The sequence below is a fragment of the Melanotaenia boesemani genome, chromosome 17 (assembly GCF_017639745.1).
Source record: "Melanotaenia boesemani isolate fMelBoe1 chromosome 17, fMelBoe1.pri, whole genome shotgun sequence".
NCBI lineage: Eukaryota > Metazoa > Chordata > Actinopteri > Atheriniformes > Melanotaeniidae > Melanotaenia > Melanotaenia boesemani.
The window spans coordinates 32,277,366-32,293,781 of NC_055698.1; the positions used below are offsets into that span (position 1 = coordinate 32,277,366).

Here is a 16,416-nt window from a genome sequence, read left to right on the forward strand (position 1 = left end):
ACCGGTGCACGCACGCCGCCTCGCGCTTCGTTCGCTTGACGTTGTCACACGTTCAGCGGGCGCGCGCGCGCGGACACAGCAGGACATCGAGGAAGAGGATGCGGGCGGGTGAGTGGAAGCGGCTTCAACGCAGCGGAGGCTCATATTTCTCTTCTTGTAGCAGCTTAACTCGACGCGGAGCGTCAGTGTCGACCTGTGGCGCGTTTTGTCCGCGCTCGCTGCGGCAAAGACGGCGGTTATTTCAGCTTGTTTGGAGACTGTTTTTAAGGGGGCCCTTTGACTGAAGCAGGAACTGAAACCAGAGAAGAAGAGTGTCGTGTTGAGGCTTGTTGACAGCTCCACGTCACTTATCAGCTGATGGCCTGATGGGGCTGCGGGACAAGTCGGGTTTAAACGTTGGGAAACTGTCCTGATGGACATCAGCTCACATCTAAATCACGTTAAACCGGATATTTCTGAGCTCAGAAAAGTTAGTAGACTTTTAACATAATTTACATATAAAAACTCAGATGACCACACTAAACAAACACTAAAAGTCAGCTTGTAGAAGCTCCATGTTGCCTGGATTATGTTCTCAGTCTCTGGTTGTGGAGGAACTTTGGTTTGAGGTTTGCAGCTCTGGTTTCTGGCAATATCATTCCCAAATTTCTATATTTATTGGCTCAATATTTGATATCTTTTTTATATAACTGGTGCCTGATGCTGCTGTTTATGTGAAGCTTTGAATCAGAACCAGCTCCCAATAGCTGAGCCAGAAGATCCTCTTTAACAACTTGTCCCAAGAACTCCATCAAATTTTTCCAGACTTCCGTGTTTTCCATCCCTTACAAGTTCTAACCGTAGCGAGTCTAGCGGACTATCCTGACGTGAATGTTGGTCTCTTAGCTGTCACCGACTTCCTGGATGACACTTCCTGCTAGTTCAGGTGACGTTAGGCAGACAGGAAGTTGCAGCGGTCAGAATACGTTTGACCCTTGTCTTGCTCTTCTGGTCCATTTGGCTCAGACACCTTGAGAAGTCCACCTTGGACTTAATAAAGCCCAGTGGACCAGAACCAGATGACACTGCTCCCACATCACCACCCACTGTGGAAACGTCATGCTGCACTTTAAGGGTCTTGGATTGTTGCCTCTCCAGTCTTCCTCCAGACTCTGGGACCTGGATTTCCACGTCAGATGCAGAACTTGCTCATCAGAAAAGTCCCTTTGGACCACTGCTCAGCAGACCAGGTCCTGGTTTCTTTAGTCCAGGTCAACAACCTTCCCCATGATGCTGGACTCTACTGGAACAGACTGAGGCCCTCTAGATCCTCAGGAGGCCTCTGCAGGTGTTTGGGTTAATAGCTGGTTAGAGTGCAGCTCCTAGAGGCTCCAACACTGAACCTTTAAATCTGCATGAACCTTTGTGAATAGTCTCTCTGTAGAATGATGGACCCCAGATAGTTGGGGAATGACCTTATAACCTCCCCAGACTGCTGATGTCTTTCCTCCTTGGCATCGTGTTAACACACACCTGACTTTGAAGGAACCGAAGTGGAAGCAGAAAGAAAAGTCCTGCAGCTGTGGGAAGTTTTTATTGTGACTATTCTATTAATAAATAACGCTGTGTTTTATGTTGACAGTTTAGTTTAGTTTGGTTTAACACTGGAACTGTCCGGTAACGGTTTATTACGCTGACTGGCTGGCTGACACTGAAAGAATCCTTTAATGATGTTTCTATGATTGATCCTATTTTTCCCCTAATTTTTGTTGATTTCTGTAAAACAATTACATCATACAATCAAAATAATTAAGTATATGAACAAAATATTGAAATGAATAAATAAAATATGTTAAATGAGCAAATAAATGGTATAATGAATGAATTAGGATGATTATATATTTATAAAACTCAGAGTAAGTGGGTCAGATTTAAAATAAGTGAAATCAGAATCAGCCAAAGAAGGTCCACGGTGCATCGTTCTGGTTGGTGGAGGTCTACAATCTGCCCCCTGGCTTCAAATAGAAAAACACAGTGAACTGTCAGAAGTGTGACAAAGCCTCCAGTGTTGATGATTATTCCCAGAAATGCCGATTTCTCCGCCTGCCGGAGGCTTTCGGTTCAGACTGCTGACTGCCATGTTTATACCAGCAGTCCATCTTTCATGTGTGTGAATTATTATGTAATGTAGGTCAGAAAATTCCACTCTGCACACTGTTTGTATTTTCTATCTGTTTCTTATCTTCAGTTCCAAAATAATTTCATTTGGACTGATAAAAAGAGATTTTTACACTGATGTTATAGAAATAATTAAATTGAATTTAAATTGAAAAAAACCCAGAAATAATTAATTTCAACCCACTTATTTATTTTTTATTATTATTTATTTTTTACAGTAAAGTGTAAAAAGTTTTTACTTTTCAAAATAAAACAGAAACTAGTTTCAGTGATTTATAGAAACATAAATGTGGTGTCTAAGTCAGAAAAAATATACAATTTAATTCAACTTTATTTGTGTAACGTCAGTTTACAACAATGTCATCTCATGGTACTCTATGTTTACAGTTTACAATTCTAACTTTACAAATATCCAAAATAGGGCTGGGCAATATATCGAGATTTTCAAATATATCGAGACTTTACCAGATGCGATACAGAAGGAAGGAATATCGTTTATATCGCGATAGCTTGTTTTGCATTTTGCACAGCTGTATTTTTGTTATGGTCATTGAAAAATATTTTTAATTTATTTTGTTTTAGGAGCATTTAATTTAATATAAAGCTACTTCAATTTCAGTCAGCTGTTTTAATGCACACTTGCTGCTGATCCTTAATAAAAAGGTTTTTAGCACTGAAGGCTGTAAATTCAAACTGTCTCTTTGGTTACTTGACAAAAAAAAACGAGATATATATCATGTAAAGTCATTCAGGTAAAAAATATTGAGCTATAAGATTTGGTTCATATCGCCCAGCCCTGATCCAAAAGGAAGTTTTAAGCCTCATCTTAAAGATAGAGTGTCTCCTCCTCCAACAGTTCTCCAGGATCCTTGAAGGACTTTCCAAAGTTCATCTTTGGATGTTTCTGCATTTTGTTCTGTTCTCTGTCCAGATGATCCCACACTGCTTCAGAAATGTTGAGGTCTGGGTTCTGGGGAGGATCCTTCCCTCCATCAGACCAGTTGAGGTCTGGGTTCAGGGGAGGATCCTTCCCTCCTTCAGACCAGTTGAAGTCCGGGTTCTGGGGAGGATCCTTCCCTCCATCCGACCAGTTGCGGTCCGGGTTCAGGGGAGGATCCATCCCTCCATCAGACCAGTTGAGGTCCGGGTTCTGGGGAGAATCCTTCCCTCCATCAGACCAGTTGAGGTCCGGGTTCTGGGGAGAATCCTTCCCTCCATCCGACCAGTTGAGGTCCGGGTTCTGGGGAGGATCCTTCCCTCCATCAGACCAGTTGAGGTCCGGGTTCAGGGGAGGATCCATCCCTCCATCAGACCAGTTGAGGTCCGGGTTCTGGGGAGAATCCTTCCCTCCATCAGACCAGTTGAGGTTCAGGTTCTGGGGAGGATCCATCCCTCCATCAGACCTCTTTCCACTGGTCTTCAGTCCAGTTCTTGAGTCATGTGACCTACCTCAGCCTTTTCTCTCTTTTCCCTTCCTTAATAATGGCTTCTTGACAGCCACGTTTCCATGGAGACCATTTCTGATGAGGCTTTGGCTTACAGTAGATGGATCAGCTGAAGGTGCAGATGCATCTCTCAGGTCCTGGTTCAGGTCTTTGCTGGATTTCGGATCCCAGTCCTCTGCTGTAGACAGTTTTTAGTCCTGTCTTCTGTCTTGTCCTCCACCAGTTTTCAGCTAACACCTCTTTGGGAATCACCTGGTTGCTGCTAAAATCCCAGTTTCTGTCAGACTTTCTGATCTTTGTTGGTTTTCACAGATAAAACTAAAGAAATGGCAACAAATGATGCATCTTTGCAGCCTACAGATCCAGGTTAAACCGGTTCTTCGCCAGGTTGTCTGTTGTGTGTCGACACACCTCTGGTTCATCCCTTGAGTTAGGAGCCTTTTTTCTGCCTGAATGATTCTTGGGTCAGAGTTAAAGTCCAGGTACAAGGACTGGACTGAAAATGAGGGAAAAGCAGATTTACATTTAAACGGGTGCTGATGTGTAAAGATATTTTGTCATTTAGCTTTTTTCACATTGATTTGGATGTGAGTGTGTACTTGTCAGCTACTTCCAATCTTTAAAGATAAGCCCCCTGACTTTCCATTAGTCAGCCTGACAGCGGAGACGTGTTTACTGTTGAAAAATGAGCTCGGTCTCTCCTGTTAACCAGCAGGAGCTCCTGACAGTCGGTGGAGTTGATGCTGTGTCCTGAATCCAGTTTATGGCTGTAATTAAAATGTCTTCTAGTCAGCTGGTCTCGCAGTTGCAGCTCATCTCAAAGTTCTGGCTGCTGGCTGTTCTGGAGCTTCAACCCTTGACCAAGCAGATAACACGAGTGCAGTGTAATCAGTGCAGCGGGGAGTAACGCTGTGGAAAGATAGACAGTGAACATCACATGTTTGCTGTGTTGAGAGCCACAGCGGCAGATATAAAGCAGCTTCTTCTCTTTCAGACTCAGACATGGATCACAAAGATGTGTTTGCAGCCTTGGACAGAGTGTGTGAGGACAACATCTCCGTCCTGTGTGGTGCCTCCGAGTCAGCGTACGGTACCGTTACCCACCGCCTGGTCACGTGTATGAAACAGATCCAGGAGCATGGCCGAGCCCTGGAGCCCCTGGTGGCCAGCTTCACCGCCGTCTATCACCACTACGACTTCGATGCAGAGACGCCCGGGAACGGCTACCGCACCCTGGTGAAGGTAGGACGCGCCCGGACGGATGTTTTACTTCTGTGTGAGCTTCTCTTACAGCCATGACTGACAGATCAGGTATGGAGAGACGTCTTGATTGTGAAACCTTTATCAGCAACTCAGATATAAAGAGACAAGACGGATTTTACCCGACAGTCTGCAGCTCATCTAAACTCCAAATAGAGCAGAAAAGGTTCTCACCATTACAGATGCACTTGGTACAATCATCATCAGAGAAATAATCTGATTTTTCTGCATTAATTTCCATCACTATAAATAAGTAAAACCACATCAACACTCCTTCTAGGTTGATGCCAACATAACAAAATAATAGAACAACAAAATAAATTCCGTCTAAATCTCCTCGTGTGTGCAGAATAAATTAATCCTACAGATTAACTCAGAGAAAACAGATTAAAAGGCTCCAGGATCTCTAGCAGGACCAGGACCTCTACCTGGACCAGAACCTCTAGCAGGACCAGGACGTCTACCTGGACCAGGATGTCTACCTGGACCAGGACCGCTACCTGGACTAGGACCGCTACCTGGACCAGGACCTCTACTTGGACCAGGACCGCTACCTGGACCAGGACCTCTACCTGGACCAGGACCGCTACCTGGAGCAGAACCACTACCTGGACCAGGACCTGCACCATCACCCTGCCTCATTCCTTCTAGAAGGAATCCCAGCAGATTAAATCCATTAGTTTGGAGGGAAAACTCTTCTTCCGAACTTTCCCATGAAAACATGGAAGGAAAACAAAGCAACACAAACGCTAACACGTGTTGTTCACCTTTGTTTTCCTTCCTGATCTGATCACATGGTTCACACATGGTCTCACATGAAGAGCCAGGATATTCAGGATCTTTAGATCTTTCAGGAGTTTAATACCAGAATTTATTTTTTAATCAAGAAATCATGACAAACCTAAAATCATTCATTATTTCAGAAAGATGTGATGCAGGATGCAGAGTGATGCTTTCTCTTCATGTTGCCATAGTAACAGGCTCATACCTGAGCGGTAGCTCTGTTGTAGCTCTCAGAGCACTGAGGATGGACACAGCAGCACTGAGAAGCAAAAGGATTTTAATCTGCTTGTAGAAGTTCGTTTCACTCATATTTATGTTAAAAAAAATCAGAAGTCCATGTTTTACATTTTATCGTATGTAGCGTGTCCTGTTTTCAGATGTGTTGGAGGAGAGGGAAGAATACCCTGAACGGCTCTCAATGCGTTTGTAAAGGTCGTTACGGCTACATCATTTTTAAGGTTTTATCAGTTGTGACATACTCTCAACCTCCACGACTTACTGAAGTCAGACTGAGCATCAGAATGAGGATTCTGTTGGTCGTTGGTCTGAGTATTTACTGGGATTTCCACCCACAACCATCTCTAGGGTTTCCAGGGTCTGAAGAAGAGAAAATATCCAGCGAGCAGCAGGTGTCTGGACCAGGATGTCTGGTTGATGTATGCACCATGTCACAAAGCTCAGATCATCTCCACCTGCTTTCTAGAACATGACGATGAGTTCACTGGACTCCAACGGCCTCCACAGCCACCAGATCTCAGTCCAGTAGAGCAGCTTTGGGATGTGGTGGAACGGCAGATTCTCATCATGGATGCAGCCGACAAACCTGCAGCAACTGTGTGATGCTGTCATGTTAATATGGAGAAAACCTCTGAGGAAGGTTTCCACCACCTGCTTCCATCTATCACACCAGGATTAAAGCAGTTCTGGAGGAAAAATGGTTCCAACCTGGTACTAGCAAGGTGCACGATGAGTGTTAAATCAAACTCGTATTTCTTTCTAGGTCTTGCAGTCTTGCCTTTTGCACATCATCCACAAGGGCCGTTACATCGCCTCCAACTGCAGCGGCGCCTTCTTCAGGGCAGACCACAATGCCTCGGAGATGGAAGCATACTGCAGTGCCTTGTGCCAGCTGAGGGCCCTGCTCCACCTCGCCCATCGGCTGATCAATGACAATGACTGCGGCCAGCTGTACACCCTGCAGGACGGGGATCTGAGCCACAGGTTTGTGCAGGAATACAGCTCCATGCACAAGGCCTGTTTCTACGGCCGCTGCCTGGGCTTCCAGGTCAGCCATGATTCAGATCAGCACGCGTCCTTTCATCCACTCATAGAATCTGTGTTTTATAGCTGAAAGTGCTTTGTTTCTTTTCACAGTTCACCCCTGCCCTGCGCCCCTTCCTCCAGACCATCGTCATCAGCATGGTTTCATATGGAGAAATGTTTGGGAAACAGCAGTCTGGGATCAGTGAGTCTGTTTCAGCATCATCATGTTGATGGAAAACGTCTCCCTTCTTTGTTTCAGTTGATGTTCAGAGTTTCCTTCTCTTTCCAGGTACGGCAGCACTTTCTCTCCTCACATCCGGGAAGTATGTCATCGATCCGGAGCTGCGAGGCACTGAGTTTGAACGCATCACCCAGAATCTGGACTTGAAGTTCTGGAAGTCCTTCTGGAACATCACAGAGTCCGACATTTTATCAGTAGGCAGGGTCAAGTGCTGCTTATTTCTCTGAGCTGCCAGAGAAGCGACTGTGTGTGAAGTCCTCACTGCTGCCCTGTTTGCTTCCATCCAGGGCTTCACCCGGATCGCCTCCAACCCGGTCCAGGTGAACTTCACCCTGACTATACCTCCAGTCACCCTACACCTCCCCCTGGCTTCAGATCCCACGCTCTCCACCACTGTGTCACCTCCTGTAGCCCACTGGGGCCCCGGACCAGTCCACATGCGACTGGTGTCCTATGAGCTTCGAGACGGACAGGTGAGGCTCTCCAGTCATGAAGGTGCATTCAGACCAAACAGCTTCCAGGCTTTTTTCTCCTGCTTTCATTCTCACCACAGACAGGAAGCTAACATGTGTTCAGTGTTTTTATTCTTGTATTTTCTCCTTTTGGGTTATATATATATATATATATATATGTATATATATATATATTCTAAGTTTGCTTCCTCATGTTGAGCCTGCTCTGATTGGTCAGCTCCTGATTTGGTCCCGCCTACCGTTTATTCCCAGTGCTGATAAAGCTTTTCATTGGATGTGAAGTTAATGCAGCACATGAGGAGTATCCATGTTTTTAAATCAGTTTTAAAGTCAGTTTGATCTGTAAAATAGTTGTTTTTAATTGATGAGCCACAAACTGGAGAGTTGGACATAGAGACCATAAAACATCCAGTCTGAATTCATCAGGACTTTTTACTCACTTTAGTTAAATAATCTAATTAGGTTTATTTCCTTTATTATTAGAAACATTTAGATCTGATTACGTATCTCATGTTGTAGGACAGTGAAGAGCTGCTGATATTTTCTCGCAGTGATCCTGCCTCCCCCTCGGTGTCCCGTCTCCCCCGGTTATGGAAGCATCCTCGCTCCCCCTGGCTCATCATCCACTTCCACGGAGGAGGCTTTGTGGCGCAGACGTCCCGCTCCCATGAGGTACCGCAGAGCGCTGGCGTTCCCCACACCTTCCTTCTTCCCCTCCTCCTGATTCTGTTATGTCCTTGATCAGAATTATCTCCGGAGCTGGTCCAAGGAGCTGAGCGTCCCGATCCTGTCGGTCGACTACTCCCTGTCGCCTGAAGCACCTTTTCCCAGAGCCCTGGAGGAGTGTTTCTACGCCTACTGCTGGGCTCTGAACAACTGTCATCTGCTGGGTCAGTATGCAAGTCAAAGCTCATATAATAGCTCATTAACTCAGTTCAGTCAAGTCAAACTTTATTTGTCCCTGAGGGGCAGGTTTTGGCACACAGAGTAGTTTTCATGTTTCTCAACATGTGTGAAGTAAAAAAAAAAAAAAGACAAAAACAAGAAACATGTTAGAAAAGCACAAGCAGCTGCACAGTACACATAAAGTAAATGTTAACAGTAAACTAAATATAATAAAGTAATGAGATAGTGAAACGCAGTGTAGTGCACCGTAAATGATCTCCTTGGGCTTCTGTAGTTCACAGCGGACTCAGACCCCCGCTGCACCAGAAGCAGCCTGTTAGCAGACCTCTGAGCTCTGGCTGGAGAATAAGGCTGCAGGAGTTCAGACTTATAAATAGGGTTATTTAACCCTTTAACCATTTAAACATTTATAAACCAGTAAAAGAATTTTAAAAACTGGACATGAAGCCAGAGCAAAGAAGCCAGAACCAGGCAGATGTGGTCAAAGTGCTTTTCAGCAACAAACAGGCAGCAGCATTTTGAAGCTTCTAAACAGAAAGACATAGAGACTGTTGGAGTAATCAGTACATGGAGAGATTAAAGAATGGATCTCTGCTTGTATCTGAGGTCGAGGACGGTGGGGCTTGACCTTTGACAGGAGTCTCGGGTTTTGTTTTGAGATTTCTGCACCTCAGTAGACCTGCTGCCGAGTGGGAGAAAACATATTGCTGAATATATTGTAACCATCAACTTTCAGGACCGCAGAGACGTTGATGTCATGTTCCACTGAGTAAAGTCATCCCACTTTGGTTCTACTTAAACTGGTGAAAACGTGGACCGCTTTGCCAGAAAGCACCAAGGTTCTGAAACTCCAGAACCAGAACCAGCACAGCGTCTGTCTGGAGGCGCTAACCGTGAGCCGCCGCTAGCAGCTGAATTATAGCTGCGCATAAAACAGCTGAGAGAAATGCTGCTCGCTACGAGATGCTTCAGCCCACAAATTCCCGTTCAGAGACGACCAGCATGAGGGGAATCATTTCCACAGTGGAAACCACAACCCTAACCCTAACCCTGTCTGAGGAGAAATGATCCCAGTGGAACGAGATTATGAAGCGCTCACGTTGTATATCTCTAAAGACATGAAGCCGTTTAATATGGTGGAAAAGCCCAGTTTTATTCTGGTTAGAACAAAATTAGAAGTTTTAATTCATGTCAACAAAAGTGATATTTGTACAAGTCAACAGCCGATTCTTATTTATTTGGGAGTTGCACAAAAATGAAAGTATTTTAGTCTCTGAATGCTGTTTTACAGGCTGTCCTTTGCTCTGGGGGGAGGGGGGGGAACTGAATTCTGCTGAACTGTTTAGCTGTAAACAGTCTGTTATCACAACACAGAACACACAGAGTGTCACATTTACCCTCACAAAGAGAGGACATAATTAAATCCACAGAAAAGATAAATAGTTTAGGAAATTAGAGGTGTCTGCTTTGGTTTACTGTGTCTTTATTGTTTTTGTCAGAAAATCCCATCATGCTTTTCCAACTTAATACTAAGGAATTCACCAACCTGACTGCAGATTTCAGAGCTGATTGATGAGCATTTATAAACAGATAAAATATTTACCTGCAGCCTGATTTAAAGCTCTTCTTCTTTAGTATGAGGAGCGGCTCAACGTGCAAACAGCTAAAACCTCAGGCGTGTCCATGCTTGGTTTGTCCACTCAGGGCTTCTGCCATGAAAATACAAAGAGGAGGACTCATAAGAGGGCTGGAAGTGATGGAAATAAAGATAGTGTGAGCCAAAGTGGAGCTGGTAAAATACACGTGTCATTTTTTGTGTAATTAATGAGTTATGAAGCTGTTGGATTAAAATAGTCTAGATGGTCCAAACAAACCACCACATTTCATCCCGTTCAGGCCTGAGATGGATGGGTGTCCTGATGGGTCTGGGTCACTGAAAAGATGCTGAATTCATTTGCTGCATGGAAGTTTGTTACTTTCACCCTAATGAAGGAGAAAGTCGGCTGCTTGACTCAAGTTTTTCTGCAAAGTTCACCAAGCTGCATATTATTCTCAAAGGATGAAGCTGGCCTGCAGGCAGCCATGTTTAACCAGCAGGCCGATGTAAGACGTTACCTGAAACCTGACAATCACCTGTAAGGATCGTCTGCACTATCAGACTCCGACTGACGTCTTTTCAGCCGATGCAGGACGGTGAACCCACACTGCTGAGACGGAGCATTTAGTTTAGCCGAAGAATCCAAGATTTCAGGCACTTTTTGGATGTGCTGTCTTCATCCACAAACAACAGGCCAAATGCTGCCAACTCCACTCTTAAAGTTCCCCCAGACCGAGTCCTGAAACAATACACAAGCTTCTGTGGCGCAGGAAGAAGAAAACACTGCTTTGTTTAAGGTTTTAGACACACAGGTTCCCTTGTTGAATGCTGCAGAATTACCACCTGAACATGGGGAGGGGTTTTAGCACAAAGTGACTGTAGGGATGTGGAGCCTCTGGAGGAGGCCCGTACCTGTGAATACTTCAGGGTCCTCCAGGAAGAACTGGAGAATGATGTCCAGATTTTCTCCCAGAAACTGTTGGCTTTGCAGCCCAAATTTGGATAAACATAAGAAAACAGATGGAAGATGAACAGATGCTAGAGAGTTCTGTCTTCTTGTGCAGGTGTAGAAGGTGTGTCCTAGCTGGTGTTGGGCGTGGTTATTGTGGTGCGTTCAAGTGTAGTTTGTTTGTGTTTAGTGTGAAAGAAGCCGTCCGTCCATCATCCATCCATTCGGTTGCAGCTGTTATTATCCAAAATTGTTGAAATTGAATAAATTACATGATAATTAATCATTTAATTTTTAGTTTTCTTCGATTTTATTAAATTAAATGTTTCTTACTCACAAACCTGCAGTGATGTTCAGATGTAAATGACTTGTTTATGGGTATGTCTATGCCAGTCCATGCCAGTGAAAAATATTTATCCTTGCTCCCAGTAAAGCTCTGATATTCCTGTTATACTCCAGGTTCTACAGCAGAACGGGTCTGTCTGGCTGGAGACAGCGCCGGAGGAAACCTCTGCATTACCGTGTCCATGAGAGCCCTGACCTCCGGCATCCGGGTACCCAACGGCATCATGGCTGCCTACCCCGCCACCCTGCTCACCACGGATGCCTCACCCTCCCGCTTGCTCACACTCATCGACCCTCTGCTGCCTTTAGGTGTTCTTGCAAAGTGCGTGAACGCATATGCAGGTATGTGGGTGCACACTGTGTGTGCTGTTTTGCGGCTCATTTAACACCAGAGAACTTTCCGGCGTTGCTGGAACAGAAAACAGGACATGAAAAGGATTGATGTGTAAGCTGCATCACGTGGGAGGACAGAAAAAAATGTTTAACCTCCTGCTCGCATCAGGCTGCTGAGCTCTGCTCTGAACAGTCTGTTCTCATTTTCATCCCTGGGCATCACCTAGAAGCTTCTTCTGGATCAGCTTCTACAGTTTGAACTGATCATGAATGTTTTAAGGCTCCGGCGCTTTTAAAAACTTCAGTTCGTGAACACATCTGAATTAAATTTAGAAAAAAAATACAAAGGTCAGGATAGAAGCACAAAAAGTTTGATATCAGCCAGACTATGACCCCATATCAGATAATAATGAAATATTTTCATTCCACTTCAGTTTAGTGTCAAGTTCCAGTCCACGTCTCATCAACGCAACTTTTTCTCTGAAAAAAAATCTGGTACTCTCTGCATAAATACTTTTATTTTATTCATAAATGTTTTATGAAAATGTATTTTTTGTTTTTAAATTTTTTATTTAATTTTTTATCCAAAAATTTTCATTTATTTTTAAAAAGAAAATTACATATACATGTAAAAAACATTTTTTTTATTATTTTTTTTTTATTTAGAAATTAGTTATTTATATTTCAGCTGATGTAACGATGTAACATGGCGTGTCCTGACATAACATGACGTCTCCTGATGTTACCTGACGTGTCCTGATGGTACCTGACGTGTCCTGACGTTATCTGACATGTCCTGATGTAACATGATGTAACATGACATGTCCTGATATTATCTGATGTGTCCTGATGTAACATGATGTGTCCTGATGTAACATGATGTGTCCTGATGTTACCTGACGTGTCCTGATGTTACCTGACGTGTCCTGACGTTATCTGACGTGTCCTGATGTAACATGACATGTCCTGATGTTACCTGACATGTCCTGACGTTATCTGACGTGTCCTGATGTAACATGACGTGTCCTGATGTTACCTGACGTGTCCTGATGTTACCTGACGTGTCCTGATGTTACCTGACGTGTCCTGATGTAACATGACGTGTCCTGACGTTATCTGACGTGTCCTGATGTTACCTGACGTGTCCTGATGTTACCTGACGTGTCCTGATGTTCTCTGACGTCTCCTGATATTACCTGACGTGTCCTGACGTTATCTGACATGTCCTGATGTAACATGACGTGTCCTGACGTGTCCTGATGTTATCTGACGTGTCCTGATGTAACATGATGTAACATGACGTGTCCTGACAGGTCCTGACGGGTCCTGATGGGTCCTGACGCTATGTGATGTGACCTAACGTGACGTGACGTTATCTGACATTACCTGACCTGTCCTGACGTTATCTGATGTGACCTAATGTGTCCTGATGTCTCCTGACGTAACCTGACGTAACCTGACGTAACCTGACGTAACCTGACGTGTCCTGACGTGTCCTGACGTTATCTGACGGGTCCTGACGGGTTCTGACGCTATGTGACGTGACCTAACGTGACGTGACGTTATCTGACGTTACCTGACCTGTCCTGACGTTATCTGATGTGACCTAATGTGTCCTGATGTCTCCTGACGTAACCTGACGTAACCTGACGTAACCTGACGTAACCTGACGTGTCCTGACGTTATCTGACGGGTCCTGACGGGTCCTGACGGGTCCTGACGCTATGTGACGTGACCTAACGTGACGTGACGTTATCTGACGTTACCTGACCTGTCCTGACGTTATCTGATGTGACCTAATGTGTCCTGGTGTCTCCTGACGTAACCTGACATGTCCTGACGTCATCTGACGTGTCCTAACGTGTCCTAACGTGTCCTGACGGGTCCTGACGGGTCCTGACGTGTCCTGACGCTATGTAATGTGACCTAACGTGACGTGATGTTATCTGACATTACCTGACCTGTCCTGACGTTATCTGATGTGACCTAATGTGTCCTGGTGTCTCCTGACGTAACATGACGTGTCCAGACGTTACCCAACGTCACCTGACGTAATATGATGTGACCTAATGTGTCCTGACGTGGTCTCTGTTACAGGAGTGCATTTTCAGACTGTGCAGCCTGTGGACAGACGAGGCAGTCTCAGTGCTCTGGGCAGAGACACCGCCATGCTGCTCAGTGATCTCACCCAGGGAGCTTCCAGCTGGATCCAGTCCTTCCTGGACCCCAACCGGTCTTCAGGTGGCTCCCAGAGAAGAACCCGCAGGGCGTCCGCACCCCCCTCCTCACCTAGCTCTGCAGATCGCATTCATTACCCTGACGGCTTTGAGCCGCTGCGCTCCGAGTGCCTGGCGTTTGTTCACCCGACGTCCTGCCCCGTCATCAGGAACCCGCTGGTGTCGCCGCTGCTGGCTCCGCCCACCCTGCTGAGAGGCCTGCCTCCTGTACACATAGTGGTAAAAGTTCATGTTCCTCACTGTCGAGAACTGCTCAGCTGAAATTATTCACAGCAGATGTTCGAGGTTTAACATGAACTCTGTACCTTTGCCCTTTTCAGGCTGCTGGTTTAAGGTGGTACAAGGGGTTGGACTTAATGCAGAGGTCGGGACAGAAGCACATCACGTGTTGTTGGAAGTGATGGCTGGCTCTGCTAAACTTAGCACTTTAACAGACCACGCCTTCACCACTTAGCTGATTTCACCATGATGTTTGAAATACTGACAGGAAGTCTGGCCCTTTCCCAAATTAAGATATAAACTCACTTAGAGTTCCTATTTTAGACTAATTTAGTAATTCTGAACAGTTCTTATGTCAGTGAGCAATTCTTTGTGTTTTCATAAAAGCCTTGTTTTTAACCTCTTGTGGGGTTAGCATCCTGTTTAGCGGGGTGTAACATCAGGTCTGTTGTATACCTGTGGTAGTCCAGTATCTCGGCTAAAGCTCATTAGTCCAATTTCTAGACCACCGAACAGTCAAAGCAACAAAAAAAAGGGCAGGTAAACAAAGTCTGCAAAAAGATGTAAAAGGAAGTTATGGATCCACCTGTTCACCTGGCGGCATGAACACAGACATATATCTCAAATGAAAAAATAAAACTAAGTTTTATCATCTCCAACCAAGATTCACTGAACCAGAAGCAGAAGAAGCAAAATTCTGCTACACCATCATGAATTCTGTCCTAACTTTGCTGTCCGGCAGAACTTCTATACACTAGGATACAACCATATTTCCTGGAAATCTCCATTTCTGAGAGTCCTTTGTGAGCAGTTTCAGATGTCAGATGGATGGTACCATGGTGAAATCAGCGTAATTCTACCGGATCACATGATTAAAATGAGGATCAGTCATGGAAATGGTCTGATGAAAGCCAGAGTTACGAGGAGATTTACCCCTCGTAGTTCAGATTTACATAAAGTATTTACTTTCTTTCCAGGTTTATGCACGAAACCACCTGTTTGTACTGTTCCTCCATATTTTATCACCTTCTGAATAAAATAACTCCACTACACTCCACTACTGATGAGTTTAAGAAGACGAATTTAAAGGCAGTGGGCCAGAGTTGTGTGCCCCAGATTCCCCATCGGATGACCAGGACCTCACACTTTTACCTCACACAGTGGCATCTGTGCTAATGCTTCTACCTCTGATGAAATCTCACAGCTTTACTTTGAAACTAAGACGGCTTATATATATATATATATATATATATATATATATATATATATATATATATATATATATATATATATATATAATGTCTATTTAAATCCCCCCCTTTCCCCCCCGGTATGATCCCAGTCTCAGTAACTACTACAGTTACTATTACTCACATCTCCAGCGGTAATCTGACTGTTTTCCACGTGTCCACACAGGCCTCAGCTCTGGACGCTTTGCTGGACGACTCCGTGATGTTCGCCAAGAAGCTGCGAGCGATGGGCCAACCGGTGAGCCTGACGGTGGTGGAGGACCTTCCTCACGGCTTCCTGAGTCTGTCTCAGATCTGTAAGGAGACAGAGTCCGCCGCTAACATCTGTGTGGCTCGAATCAGGGAGATATTTCAGCAGGAAAACACCCCGAAGCTGCAAGAGACTTTCCAGAGTTCATGTTCGTCCGGTTGATTCCGGCTCTGGAGTAGTAAACGAGCTGGAGGGAAATCATGTTGATACCCTGCACTTTACACCTGTTCTGAGGAAGCTGTTAACAACTCACCAGCTTTAATGTGATCTGATCACAGAAGATTTCTGCCTTTAAATTTCACATCAGCTGCTCAGAGAAAACCAAACAGAAAACCTCTAAAAACACATCTGACGGCCATTTTTGTGCCTTGAACTGAGAGACTTGATTTCATCACCAGACCAGGATAAAAACTGGACTTGAACAGGAAACACATCCCAGACACACCGCTGTGTATCATCATTATTATATTTATTTAAAATATAACCTGATTTGAGCAGTTTGTGACATGTTTACAGCTTAATAATGAGGAGGCCTTCGCTCTGGATTCACCAGCTGCAAAATAACCTGCAGGGTGTCGCTGTCTGTTTAAAACCTGCATTAAATCCAAACTTTAAGGACTAGTTGTTCTTACTGGAAACTTTTCTTTAACCACTTGAATCTATTTATGATAATATGCTAAGTGAAGGAGGGGGGCATCAGGTAGAGTG

At 44.7% G+C, this 16,416-nt stretch overlaps 1 protein-coding gene and 2 long non-coding RNA genes across 4 annotated transcripts in view; 1 reads left to right on the top strand and 2 right to left on the bottom strand.

Moving 5' to 3' along the window:
* On the top strand, positions 1–16,326 carry lipea (lipase, hormone-sensitive a). Of its 2 annotated transcripts, none has more exons than XM_042012557.1 (11): positions 1–108; positions 4,597–4,844; positions 6,646–6,930; positions 7,020–7,110; positions 7,198–7,343; positions 7,437–7,622; positions 8,142–8,294; positions 8,368–8,512; positions 11,534–11,761; positions 13,850–14,208; positions 15,625–16,326. In XM_042012557.1, the coding sequence occupies exons 1-11, from the start codon at positions 99–101 to the stop codon at positions 15,868–15,870; spliced, it is 2,097 nt and encodes a 698-aa protein (XP_041868491.1). In that variant the 5' UTR covers positions 1–98; the 3' UTR covers positions 15,871–16,326. The 2 variants fall into 2 exon arrangements, with proteins under 2 accessions (XP_041868491.1, XP_041868492.1); XM_042012558.1 differs by lacking the exon at positions 1–108 and adding an exon at positions 191–469.
* LOC121657195 overlaps positions 9,301–16,416 on the bottom strand; it is a 19,840-nt gene continuing 12,724 nt past the window's right edge. Inside the window, exon 3 of the long non-coding RNA XR_006013530.1 lies at positions 9,301–9,311. This is a non-coding gene — a long non-coding RNA (uncharacterized LOC121657195). The remainder of the gene's footprint in view (positions 9,312–16,416) is intronic.
* LOC121657197 lies at positions 12,976–13,255 on the bottom strand. The gene is made up of 3 exons (XR_006013532.1): positions 13,219–13,255; positions 13,039–13,068; positions 12,976–13,008 (listed from the first exon to the last, which is right to left on the bottom strand). It is a non-coding gene; the product is annotated as an uncharacterized LOC121657197 (long non-coding RNA).